Below are 13578 nucleotides of genomic sequence, written 5' to 3' on the forward strand. Positions count from 1 at the left end.
GAACTAGGAGCAAGAAAACAACAGAACCGTTGCTTGAAGGATTAGAAGACAGTAGACGGAGGAGAAGAATCAGAACATCTAGAGAACTTTTCCCTCCTCCGGAAACTCTGTTGCAACCATCACCACAAGGTTCTGACAATAGCACAGAAAATATGGAGAATAATCATATCAGAAGAACTCTTGCTGATTACACCAATGTAGCTGGACCTCAACGTTTTAACAGCATAGCTAGACCTAGAGTCAATGCAGCCAATATGGAGGTCAAACCAGCATTGATCCAACTGGTGAAGAGTAATCAATTCAATGGGTTATCTCATGAAAGCCCATATGAGCACCTGACTACATTTAATGAAATTTGCAACACAGTGAAAATCAATGGGGTGCCAGACGAAGCAATCAAACTTAGTTTGTTTCCTTTCTCATTGGGAGGCAATGCTAAGCTTTGGTTGAACTCTTTTCCAGAAGGAAGTTTCACAGAGTGGGAAGTAGTGGTAACAAAGTTTTTGAACAAGTACTTTCCACAATCAAAGGTGACAAAAGGCAAGCAAGAGATATCTTCATTTAAGCAGGGCATGGAAGAATCACTGGGGCATGCATGGGATAGATACAAAAGTCTGCTAAGAAAAACACCCATGCATGGCTTTGAAGAACAAGAAGTAGTCTTAACTTTCCTTGGAGGGCTTGGTTCACAAACCAAGATGATGCTTGATGCCTCAGCAGGAGGCAATATTAAATCGAAAACTCCAGAGGAAGCTATAGAAATTATTGACAACATGGCTACTAGTGATAATGAGCTCAACAGCGAAAGAGGAGTTCCTATGCAACAAAAAGGGGTTCTCCAATTACAGACACATGATGCCTTGCTAGCTCAAAATAAAATTCTAACTCAACAGCTGGAGACTCTGACTAAAACTCTTGCACAATTACCTAAAGAGTTGAAAACTGCTGCACAGGTGCAAACTCAGTTGTGCGAATTATGTGGAGGTGATCATATCAATGGTCAATGTGCTTTTCCAGTGGAGGCCTTGGAGGATGTTAATTTCATGACTAATCAATTTCCATACCGTCAAGGGAATTACAATCAAGGGTGGAAACCACATCCAAGCATTGGTCAAGGACAAACTGGGCAAGCAAATCAATATAATAAGCAGCAGCAACCAACCTTTTGGCAACAGTTATCTATGCTTAATGAAAAATCCACAAGGTTGGAAGAAACTCTTCAGCAATTCATACAGAAAACCGAATCTTCTCAAAAGAGCACTGAAGCTGCTATAAAGAATTTGGAGATTCAAATGGGTCAAATTACCAAGCAATTGGAAGAAAGGCCAAATAGAAATTTTGGGGCTAATACTGAGGTTAACCCCAGAGAAGAGTGTAAAGTGGTAAAGAGTGTGAATGAAGAGATAATTGAGTTAGAAGAAGGAGAAACAAAAGAAAGAAGAGAAATAGAGAGCAAAAACAATTTTCCTTTTCCAATAAATCAAGAGAAACAAATGGATTTCACAGAATTATTCAGAATGGTGGATAATAAAGCACCTTGGGAACAGATTTTACAGAAAATTGCAGTTTACACAAAATCTGATGAAGAAATTTCTACAAAGAAGAGACGTAGAGATGATGAGGCAAAAGAGTGTATAACTGTTAAGAAAGAGTCATTCCCTCCTAAAGCGTCAGATCCAGGTAGTTTTTCTATCCCTTGTACTATAGGGAAGAAAAAGGTAAAGAAAGCTCTCCTTGATTTAGGTTCAAGTGTTAACTTGATACCTTATTCTTTACTGGAGCAAATCGGCAAAGTTAAAATGAAACATGCAAAGATTAAAATAGTAATGGCCGATGGATCTTCAAAGGAGCCATGTGGGATTGTAGAGGACATTATAGTTTGTGTTGGCAAACTTCAGTTCTTGGCAGACTTTGTGGTGATGAAGATGGAGACTGAGAAGATACCTATCATACTTGGAAGACCGTTTATGAAAACGGCCAGGGCTATCATAGATGTAAATGAAGGTATAGTGGTGCTCCAAGATAGAGAGGAGAAAGTGGTGGTAGATGTTTTCAAAGATGAGATGCAAGCAAAGGAGGAAGAAGCTAGTTATAAAGCTGCATTTCGAGATGCACCCATGACTAGCCGTAAAGATGAAAATCTTGAGGTTTCAGGTAACCATTGTTTGTTGTTTCAGGTACCCAAGGTAGAAGAGATTGGAAGAGGAGAAGAAATTCCTAGAGACTCGAAGAAAAGAAGACTCCAACTTGGCACACCTGTTAGAATCAAGAACAAGTTGTGGGTTGTGAAGGGCTTTAAAGAGAAGGAGATGATAGAGATAGAGTCTCCATGTTCTAGAAGAACCAAAACAGTTCAAAGGAAACAGCTGAGGAATTGGTGGAATAACAACATCAATTACAAAGAAGATGGAACTTGAACTTTATTGGGTCAAGCTAATGACATTAAAAGAGCGCTTGCTGGGAGGCAACCCAGTGAATTTAAAAACTTTTGATTTGGTTTTGTAATTTTTTTTATTTGTGAACATTATTTCTGTATTTATTTTGTTGGATATAGCATCTACTGAAGGATGCTAGGTGGTTAAGTATCTACTGAAGGATACAATGGCTGTAACACCTACTGATGGGTGTTGGTGGATTTTGGGTCAGGCTCGTGACGTTAAACAAGCGCTACCTGGGAGGCAACCCAGTTGATTGAATATTTCTGTTTGTTTGTTTTAGTTAGGGTTTGCATAAGCATTTTGAACATTGAATTGCAGGGAGCCAGTGAGGGGCATGTCTAGGAGGCACGTAGGTTAAGAAAAGAAGGAGAAGAGCACTTCACGAAAGTGCCGCTGAGCGGTACTTTACCGCTGAGCGGTACTCTCGCAGAATAGGGTTTTAGTTCCCCTTAGCGGGACCCGAGCCCATTAGGGTATTTTTAAACCCTAAGCTGCGCATTCTCTCACACTTTCAGACTTTTCTTTGCACAAACACTCCCACATACCTTCTCCAAGGTTTTCCACATCTTTTCACTCTTCCCTCTTAAGAAAATTTCTCTTCCACTCACTTTTTCACTAGTGTGCCATCAAAGTTTGGGGTTGGGAGAGAGCATTCTAGCTTGGAAGCATTCTCATTGCATCTAGTATCTCCACCCAAGTAAGTAAAATGCATTTTGTTCATTTTAGGGTTTTTGATTTTGAATATGATTGTCAAAGCATGAAGATTTAGGGGTTTTGATTTCTTTGCATGATTTGATGATATATTTGATGTTTGAACCGATTAAACTGCATGATTATGAACTGGAAAACTGAAAATTGCATTTGGGTGGAGTTAGGAAAGCTTTAAAACAGGTTTTTCAAAAATCTGCAGAGTTACCGCTGAGGGGTAAACTGCCGCTAAGCGGCACTCTGCCAGATTTGGTTTTTCTGGTTTTTTGTGATCTGAAATGTGGTACTGGTGGCGCTGAGGGGAAATTTTGGCCCTCAGCGGTGGTTTAGATTCGAAAGGAGTTGTGTTCTGTGTTTTACTAATGATTAACATCATGTTCTGTGGTTTGGTTTTGTGTTTTGAATGTAGGAATGGCATCCTCATCCGGAAAAAGATTGAAAACCATGGCAAACAAGAGAAAGGAAAAGGAACCAGAGCAACCCCACTCTAGTAGGTTCCTCTCTAGGAAACATGAGAAGCACTTTAAAGTGGTTCAGGACAGGAGACTTCTGATGGAGAGAAAGGTTGGAATGATACCTAACCTTGCTCCTCAATTTGGAGAGCAAGTTTTAGGGAATGACTGGGGAAAGCTAGCCACTTATCCTGCACCTGCCAACATAGCTGTGGTTAAGGAATTTTACACCAATGCAAAGAAGATTGGTGATTATCCAGCTGAGAATTATTTGGGCTATGTTAGAGGCCATGCTATCAGGTATGATCCTGATTCAATTAATAACTTTCTAGACACTGTATGGGCTGGTGAGCAGTGCCTGTTTGCTCTTTGCATGGAGGAAGGTGCTGATTATGAGGATGTGGAGAGAGTACTGTGTATACCTGGAGGACACTTCCAAAGGAATCGATCTGGCTCAGTGGTTAACATTAGGAGGACAGATTTGACTCCTCTTGCAAAGTATTGGATGGCGTTTTCTCATGCCAACATTCAGCCATGTTCACATGTGTCAGATATTACTCTCAGCAGGGCATTCTTCATCTACTGTGCTATCAGAAACTTGAATGTTAATATTGGGCAGGTGATAGCTGATGAGATTAGTGTGTGCGCCAATACTTCAAACAACAAAGCACCACTAGGACATCCTTCTTTGATCACGCACCTTTGCAAGATAGCTGGGGTGGACACTTCTGCTCCACCTTTTGAGAGGCCAAGAAAAGCTATTGATGAGGCCTACTATAGACAGTACTGTGGAGGTGATGATGCAGCTCAGCCAGTTCCACCACGCCGAGCTCGTAGAGAGAGAGGACCAGCACAGAGCCAGACATCTGCTGAGACACATGAAGCAGAGCCATTTCAGATGAGGGACATGTATATGTCTCTTATAGGGGCTCAGTTGCAGTCCATTCACAGAGGGCAGGTGGCCACTGCTGAGATGATTATGGGGATGTATGATACACCTCCAGCCCACAGGTGGACTATGGATGAATTCCATAATGTGGTAGCATGGCTAGAGGAACCAGTGCATGGAGGAGGAGCTGAAGCAGCTGAAGCTTCAGCTAGAGATATGGAAGAAGATGAAGCTGATGAGGATGATGCATTTGAAGATGATGAAGATGAGGAGGAAGAGGAAGATACAGAGGACAGCTCAGATTGATGAGGAGCTGAGATAGCATTTACTGATGAATGCTATCATGTGCTTATGTTTTGTGGTTTAAGTTTTCTGAACTTATTTGTTTTTGTTTTTAGATTAGGGTTTGATGTACTCTATTTGAAACCTGGTTTCTTGTGATGGTTTGCTATTAACTGTGATTGTGTGATAAGTAATTCTGAATGATGCTTATGATTAACTGATGTTGAGATGATGTGTACATTAAAATGCTTAAACAGGTGATTCACAAGCTTTGTGAACAAATGCATGATATTATGATTGTGATTGTGAAATTAAGCAGGATGTGTATGTCAAATGTGAATGAGCTTATATGTGAGATTTTGAGCTCCAGAGTTATTATTGTTAAATGCTATTACTTTGAAAGCATGAATGGTTTTGCCCAGGTTTTCTATGATTGAATCAATTGCTTGTTTTGCATCATGTGATCAAGGCCATTTGTTGAAAACCTTTTTATTGGCCAAATTTATAAAATTAGCCCACTAAAAGAGAACACTGTGTGTTCTATCCTTTGAACCCTTAGCCTTGAATATACATTGAAAACCCTTTGATTGAAAAATCTTTACCTTGAGTTAAGTAGAAGATCTTGTGTGGTATTGTTAAATGTTCAAGTTTGGGGTTGTTGGGAAAACATGAAAAGCATTGAGCTAAGAGTTAAAAAAAAAATAAGAATATGCAAAGAAAAAGAAAATAAAAGAAAAAGAAGCAGAGCTCAATGCAAAGGCAAAAGAAAGTTGGGAATGAATAAGATGATTGTGTTGTTATGATTCTATTAACTCAAGGATTTTGTGATCCAGAAAAACCAATTTTCTTGTTAGCCCAGCCACATTATAAGCCATTGAAAAGTCCTTGTGATGATGCATGCTTGTGAATGTTTTTGATTGTGGTAAAATGAAAGGCAAAGTTGATTCATGTAACATTGTGATAGTAGAGTGAATGAGTGATCATCTCTTATACACTTGAGTGTGAGTGAAACACTTGACTTAGTGAGGAAATACCACATGAACACATGAACATCCATGTTTAATTGATTGATCATTCATGAAAATAGCATTTGTTGGAATGACTTTGTGAACACTAAAGCATGTGCACATCTTGATTGAACTCTTGGTCATAAGTTTGAGTGAAGTTTTTGCTTATCTTGAAAAGAAGATTTTTGAATGAAGTGAATCATCATATGAATTGGTTGAAGATAGCGTTACATCTTATTTGCTTGAGGACAAGCAAAGTTTTAAGTTTGGGGTTGTGATAACAGTTGAAAAACTGTTATTTTCATGATTAAAATTGACACTAAAAGCAACCTTGACACTTAGAAACTAGCTTGGAATCATGTTTTTCTGTATATTTTTAGAAATAAGAGAGTTGGACAGGTTTATGCTTGATTTCAGTGTTTTTGTGCAGGTTTTAAGGTGAATTTGGTAAAAGAAGTGAAGAAGGAGAGAGATGAAATCAGAAAAGACAACAAAAAGTGCAAAAGGAGAAGTCGAAGTCACCGCTCAGCGGCAGTTTACCGCTGAGCGGCACTCAGGAGTTTGCGGGAGGTCCGCTGAGGGGCAAATTGGCCGCTGAGGGGAGAAACCAAGTCACGCACTCACCGCTGAGCGGTAGTTTACCGCTGAGCGGTAGTTTACCGCTGAGCTGTAGTTTACCGCTGAGCGGTACTCTGGAAGTCACGGGAGATCCGCTGAGGGGCAAAATGGCCGCTGAGGGGAGAAAACAAGTCACGCAATCACCGCTGAGCGGCAGTTTACCGCTGAGCGGCACTTTAATGGGCTTGGACTTGACTTTTTGTAATTTACGAATGATACATAAGCTTTAGGGTTTCCTAGGGTTAGGTATCTTTGGCAGAAAGGAGGCAAACACTCTCTCTACCACCCCTTTGAAGGAGGATCTTGGATGCTGAGGCTTCCGCTTCACCTTTTTAGGGTTTATTCTTTCATTCTTTCATTGTAATTCATCTAGGTTCACCATGAATATGGTGAACTAAACTCTTTATGTTTGTTGGGGAATCAATGTAGTCTTGTGAAACTCTTATATATGGAATCTGTTTTTACATCTTTTAATTAAGACTTATGCTTTCTTTCATCATTAGTTAGGGTTTTTCCTCTTTGTTTAATGCTTGCATGGTTTAACTCATTCGATGCATGATTATTGGTTTTGTCGATACGGGAACGTACGGGGAAGTCTAGATCCGGGGAATTTCTCCCAATTTTATATTGGTTGTCGTTAAGCTCCTGTACTTATGAACTAATCATTAGGAATGCTAGGAATTGTATGAACTCGTGATTAGGGAGAAGCCTTCTGGAAAGGTACATTAGAGAGTGGCATTAACAATGGTGATTTGATCGTTGAATTCCTAAAATATATGAGAGTGGATAAGATGAAATTGAACCCCAACAACATATCCATACATAAATTTCATTGAAAGTGTTTATCTTTTGCTTTTTGCCATTGATCACAATTCATGCATACATGTTTATTTTCTGTCTTGCATTTTAAACCTCAATTAATTCGTTTGTAAGTCTTAGTTAATTAAGAAATCACATAACTAAACTAGGCCGTGAATCCTTTGGGAAGAACGATACTTGGTCTTACCAAGTTTTATTACTTGAACGATTCGGTCATACTTGCCGATTGAAAACAAGTTTGTGACATCATAATTTGGTGTTCATAAATTTGTCCATCAATAGGCCTTCTTGCAAGGTAATTTAGAGAGTGGCATTAACAATGATGACAAGAATGTTGAATTCCTAAAGTATATGAGACTGGATAAGATGAAATTGATAACCCCAACAACATACTCATCCATATATTCCATTGAAGTGTTTGTATTTTGTTTTAGCCATTGATCAAATTCATGCATACATGTTTATTTTCTGTTGTGCATATTAAACTCCACTTATTTCGTTCTTAAGTCTTACATAATCAACGAATCACATAACTAAACTAGGCCGTAAGTCCTTTGGGAGAACGATACTTGGTCTTACCGAGTTTATTACTTGAAACGATTCGGTCATACTTGCCGATTGTTCAACAAGTTTGTGGCGCCGTTTTTCGGTGTTCAGAAATTTGTCATCAAGTTTTTGGCGCCGTTGCCAGGGACTCGTGGTTTAACTGGTTAATTTGTGTGATTATTGATTATCTTTGACTTTAATTTTGAATTTCTGTTTTTATTTTTCTGTTTTTATTTTTTCTGTTTTATTTTATTTTATTTTATTTTATTTTATTCTCTGAATCTTATATCTTCTCCTATATCTTTTTGTGCAAACCAAATATTCTAGGGTTTTGTGTTCTTGTGTATGCAGGAGACAATTCGAACTAGGAGCAAGATAACTGCAGAACCTCTTCTTGAAGGTTTAGACGAGAGTAGCCGGAGGAGAAGAATCCGAACATCTAGAGAACTTTTCCCTCCTCCAGAAACTCTGTTGTAACCATCACCACAAGGTTCTGACCATAGCACAGAAAATATGGAGAACAATAATATCAGAAGAACTCTTGCTGATTACACCAATACAGCTGGACCTCAGCACTTTAACAGTGTAGCTAGACCTAGAGTCAATGCAGCTAACATGGAGGTCAAACCAGCATTGATCCAACTGGTGAAGAGCAATCAATTCAATGGGTTATCTCATGAAAGCCCATATGAGCACCTCACTACATTTAATGAGATCTGCAACACAGTGAAAATCAATGGGGTGCCAGATGAAGCTATCAAACTTAGCTTGTTTCCTTTCTCATTAGGAGGCAATGCTAAGCTTTGGTTAAATTCTTTTCCAGAGGGAAGTTTCACAGAGTGGGAAGTAGTGGTAACCAAGTTTCTAAATAAATACTTCCCACAATCAAAGGTGAACAAAGGCAAGCAAGAGATTTCTTCATTCAGGCAGGGCATGGAAGAATCACTGGGTCATGCATGGGATAGATACAAAAGCTTGTTACGAAAAGCACCCACACATGGATTCAAAGAAGAGGAGGTAGTCCTAACCTTCCTTGGAGGTCTTGGTTCACAAATCAAGATGATGCTTGATGCCTCAACAGGAGGAAACATTAAATGGAAAACTCTAGAGGAAGCAACCGAAATTATTGAAAATATGGCTACTAGTGATAATGAGCTCAACAGTGAAAGAGGAGCTCCTATGCAACAAAAAGGAGTTCTACAATTACAGACACATGATGCCTTGCTAGCACAAAAAAAAATTCTAACTCAACAGCTGGAGACTCTTACTAAAACACTTGCACAATTGCCTAAAGAGTTGAAAACTACTGCACAGGTACAATCTCAGTTGTGTGAATTATATGGAGGCGACCATATCAATGGTCAATGTGCCTTTCCAGCAGAAGCCGTGGAGGATGTGAATTACATGACCAATCGATACCGTCAAGGGAACTACAATCAAGGCTGGAAACCACACCCAAGCATTGGTCAAGGGCAAACTGGGCAAGCTGGTCAATTTAATAAGAAACAGCAACAACCCACCTTATGGCAGCAGATTTCTATGCTTAATGAAAGGTCCATGAGGATGGAAGACACTCTTAATAATTTCATACAAAAAACTGAGTCTACTTAAACGAGCACTGAAGCTGCTATCAAGAATTTGGAGATTCAGATGGGGCAGATCACCAAGCAGGTGGAAGAAAGTCCAAATAGAAATTTTGGGGCTAATACTAAGATTAACCCCAGAGAAGAATGCAAGGTGGTAGAGAGTTCTAAAAATGAGATAGTTGAGTTAGACAAAGGAGAAACAGAAGAGAAAAGAGAAATAGAGAGCAAAAATACTTCTCCTTTTTCAATACATCAAGGGAAACAACTGGATTTCACAGAATTATTCAAGATGGTGGATAATGATGCACCTTGGGAGCAGATTCTACAACAAATTACGGTTTACACTAAATCTGATGAAGACGTCTCTACAAAGAAAAGACGTAGAGATGATGAGGCAAAGAAGTGTAAAACTGTTAAAAAGGAGCCATTCCCTCCAAAAGCAACAGATCCGGGAGGCTTTTCTATCCCTTGTACCATAGGGAAGAAAAGGATTAAAAAAGCTCTTCTTGATTTAGGTTCAAGTGTTAACTTGATACCTTACTCTTTACTGGAGCAAATCGACGATGTTAATATGAAACCTGTAAAGGTTAATTTAGTAATGGCCGATGGATCTTCATAGGAACCATGTGGGATTGCAGAGGACATCATAGTTTGTGTTGGAAAACTCCAATTCTTGGCAGACTTTGTGGTGATGAAGATGGAGACAGAAAAGATACCTATCATTCTTGGAAGACCGTTTATGAAAACGGCCAAAGCTATCATTGATGTAAACGAAGGTATAGTGGTGCTCCAGGACCGGGAGGAGAGAGTTGTTGTAGATGTCTTTAAAGATGAGATGCAAACACAGGAGGAAGAACCTAGTTATAAAGCTGCATTTCAAGATGCACACATGACTAGCAATAAAGATGAAAAGCCCAAGGTTACAGGTAACCATTGTTTGTTGTTTCAGGTGCATAAAGGAGAACAGATTGGAAGAGGAGGAAAAGTTCCTGATGACTGGAATAAAGGAAGACCCCAACTTGGTACACCTGTGAGAATCAAAAACAAGTTGTGGGTTGTGAAAGGCTATAAAGAGAAGGAGATGATAGAGATAGAGTCTCCACATTCTAGAAAAATCAAAGCAGCACACAGGAAACAACTGATGAGTTGGTGGGACAAGAACATCAATTATGAAGAAGGAATTTGAACTTTACTGGGTCAAGCTAATGACGTTAAAAGAGCGCTTGCTGGGAGGCAACCCAATGATTTAAAAACTTTTGATTTTGTTTTGTAACTTTTAATTTGTGGACATTATTTTTGTAAATACTTTATTGGATATAGCATCTACTGAAGGATGCTAGGTGGTTAAGTATCTACTGAAGGATACTAAGTTTGTAACACCTACTGATGGGTGTTGGTAAGTCTGTAACACCTACTGATGGGTGTTGGTAAGAAAATTTTGCACCTACTAGTGGGTGTTGGTAAGATTGTAACACCTACTGATGGGTGTTGGTGGATTTTGGGTCAGGCTCGTGATGTTAAACAAGCACTACCTAGAAGGCAACCCAGTTGATTGATTGTTTTTGTTTGTTTGATTGTAGTAGTATAATAGGGTTGTGCATAAGTAACCTGAGAATTGAATTGCAGGGAACCAGTGAGGGGCATGTTTAGGAGGCACGTAGGTTAAGAAAAGAAGGAGAAGAGCACTTCACGAAAGTGCCGCTAAGCGGCCAGTTACCGTTGAGCAGTACTATCGCAAAGTGGGCTTTAGTTTCCCCTTAGTGGGACCCGAGCCCATTAGGGTACTTTTATACCCTAAACTGCGCAAATGCTCTCACTTTCACGCTCTTCTCTGCACAAACACTCCCACATACCTTTTCCAAGGTTCTCCACATCTTTTACCTCTTCTCTTTTGAAAAATTTCTCTTCCACTCACTTTCTCACTAGTGTTTCATCTAAGTTTGGGGTTGGAAGAGAGCATCTTAGCTTGGAAACATTCTCATTGCATCTAGTATCTCCACCCAAGTAAGTAAAAGCATTTTGTTCATTCTAGGGTTCTTGATTTTGAATGTGATTCTCAAAGCATGAATATTTAGGGGTTTTGATTTCTATGCATGATTTGATGATATAATTGATATTTGAACCGGTTAAACTGCATGATTTTGATCTGGAAAACTGAAAATTGCATTTGGGTGGAGTTAGGACAGCTTAAAAAGAGGTTTTTCAAAACTTTGCAGAGTTATCGCTCAGGGTAAATTGCCGCTGAGCGGCACTCTGCCAGACCTGAAATTTTTGAAAATTTGTGTTCTGGAATGTGGCACTGGTGGCGTTGAGGGGTAATTCTGACCCTCAGCGGTGGTTTAGCTTTGAAAGGAGTTGTATTCTGTGTTTTACTAATGATTAATGATGGACAAATTTATGAACACCAAAATATGATGTCACAAACTTGTTTTTCAATCGGCAAGTGTGACCGAATCGTTCAAGTAATAAACTTGGTAAGACCAAGTATCGTTCTTCCCAAAGGACTCACGGCCTAGTTTAGTTGTGTGGTTTCTTGATTAGCTAAGACTTAAAGACGAAATATTTGGATTTTATATGCAAAAGACGAAAATTAAATATGTATGCATGAAGTTTTGATCAATGGCAAAAGCAAAAGATAAACACTTTCAATGAAATATATGTATGAATATGTTGTTGGGGTTCAATTTCATCTTATCCACTCTCATATATTTTAGGAATTCAACATTCAAATCATCATTGTTAATGCCACTCTCTAAAGTACCTTTCAAGAAGGCTTCTCCCTAATCACGAGTTCATACAATTCCTAGCATTCCTAATGATCAATTCATAAGTGCAGGAGCTTAACGACAACCAATATGATATTCGGAGAAATTCCCCGGATCTAGACTTCCCCGTACGCGCCCGTATCGACAAAACCAATAATCATGCATCGAATGAGTTAAACAATGCAAGCATTAAGCAAAGAGGAAAAACCTTAACTAATGATGAAAGAAAGCATAGATCTTAAATAAAAGATGTAAAAACAAATTCCATATATGAGAGCTTCAAAAGATTACATTGATTGCCCAACAAACATACAAAGTTTAGTTCACCATATTCATGGTGAACCTAGATGAATAACAATGAAAGAATGAAAGATAAAACCCTAAAAAGGTGAAGAGGAAGCCTCAGCATCCAAGATCCTCCTTCAAAGGGGTGGAAGAGAGAGTGTTTTCTTCGTTCCAGCCAAAGATACAAACCCTAGGAAACCCTAAAGCTTATATATTATTCGTAAATTACAGAAAATTAGGTCCAAGCCCATTAAAGTGCCGCTTAGCGGTAAAATACCGCTCAGCGGTAAGTGCGTGTCACGTTTCTTCCCCTCAGCGGCCATTTTGCCCCTCAACGGTCCTCCCGTGAGCTCCTGAGTGCCGCTCAGCGGTAAACTGCCGCTGAGCGGGGACTTCGGCTTCTCCTTTTGCACTTTTTGATGTCTTTTCTGATTCCATATCTCTCCTTCTTCACTTCTTTCACCAAATTCACCTTAAAACCTGCACAAAAACACTGAAATCAAGCATAAACCTGTCCAGCTCTCTTATTTATGAAAATATGAAGAAAAACATGATTTCAAGCTAGTTTCTAAGTATAAAGGTTGCTTTTAGTATCAATTTTAAGCATGAAAATAACAGTTTTTCAACTGTTATCAATTAACATCATGTTCTGTTGTTTTGTATCTGTGTTTGATTGCAGGAATTACATCCTCTTCAGGAAATAGATTGAAAACCATGGCAACCAAGAGAAAGGAAAAGGAACCAGAACAGCCCCATTCTAGTAGGTTCCTCTCTCGGAAACATGAGAAGCACTTCAAGGTGGTGCAAGACAGGAGACTCTTTATGGAGAGAAAAGATGGAATGATACCTAATTTTGCTCCTCAATTTGGAGAGCAATTGTTAGGGAATGACTGGGGAAAGCTAGCCACATATCCTACACCTGCCAACATAGCTGTGGTAAAAGAATTCTACACAAATGCAAAGAAGATTGGTGATTATCCAGCTGAAAATTATCTCGGCTATGTCAAAGGCCATGCTATCAGGTATGATCCTGATTCTATTAATAACTTCCTAGATACTGATGAGAAGCACTTCAAGGTGGTGCAAGACAGGAGACTCTTTATGGAGAGAAAAGATGGAATGATACCTAATTTTGCTCCTCAATTTGGAGAGCAATTGTTAGGGAATGACTGGGGAAAGCTAG

General features: G+C 39.2%; 1 protein-coding gene across 1 annotated transcript; it reads left to right on the top strand.

Moving 5' to 3' along the window:
* Nucleotides 1-254: 254 nt before the first annotated feature.
* LOC148196865 (uncharacterized) lies at nt 255-13104 on the top strand. Its single transcript, XM_088093529.1, has 2 exons — nt 255-1034; nt 13075-13104. The coding sequence occupies exons 1-2, from the start codon at nt 255-257 to the stop codon at nt 13102-13104; spliced, it is 810 nt and encodes a 269-aa protein (XP_087949655.1).
* The last annotated feature ends 474 nt before the right edge of the window (nt 13105-13578 follow it).

The sequence above is a fragment of the Vigna umbellata genome, chromosome 6 (genome assembly GCF_029865625.1).
Source record: "Vigna umbellata cultivar VRB3 chromosome 6, Vumbellata_1.0, whole genome shotgun sequence".
NCBI lineage: Eukaryota > Viridiplantae > Streptophyta > Magnoliopsida > Fabales > Fabaceae > Vigna > Vigna umbellata.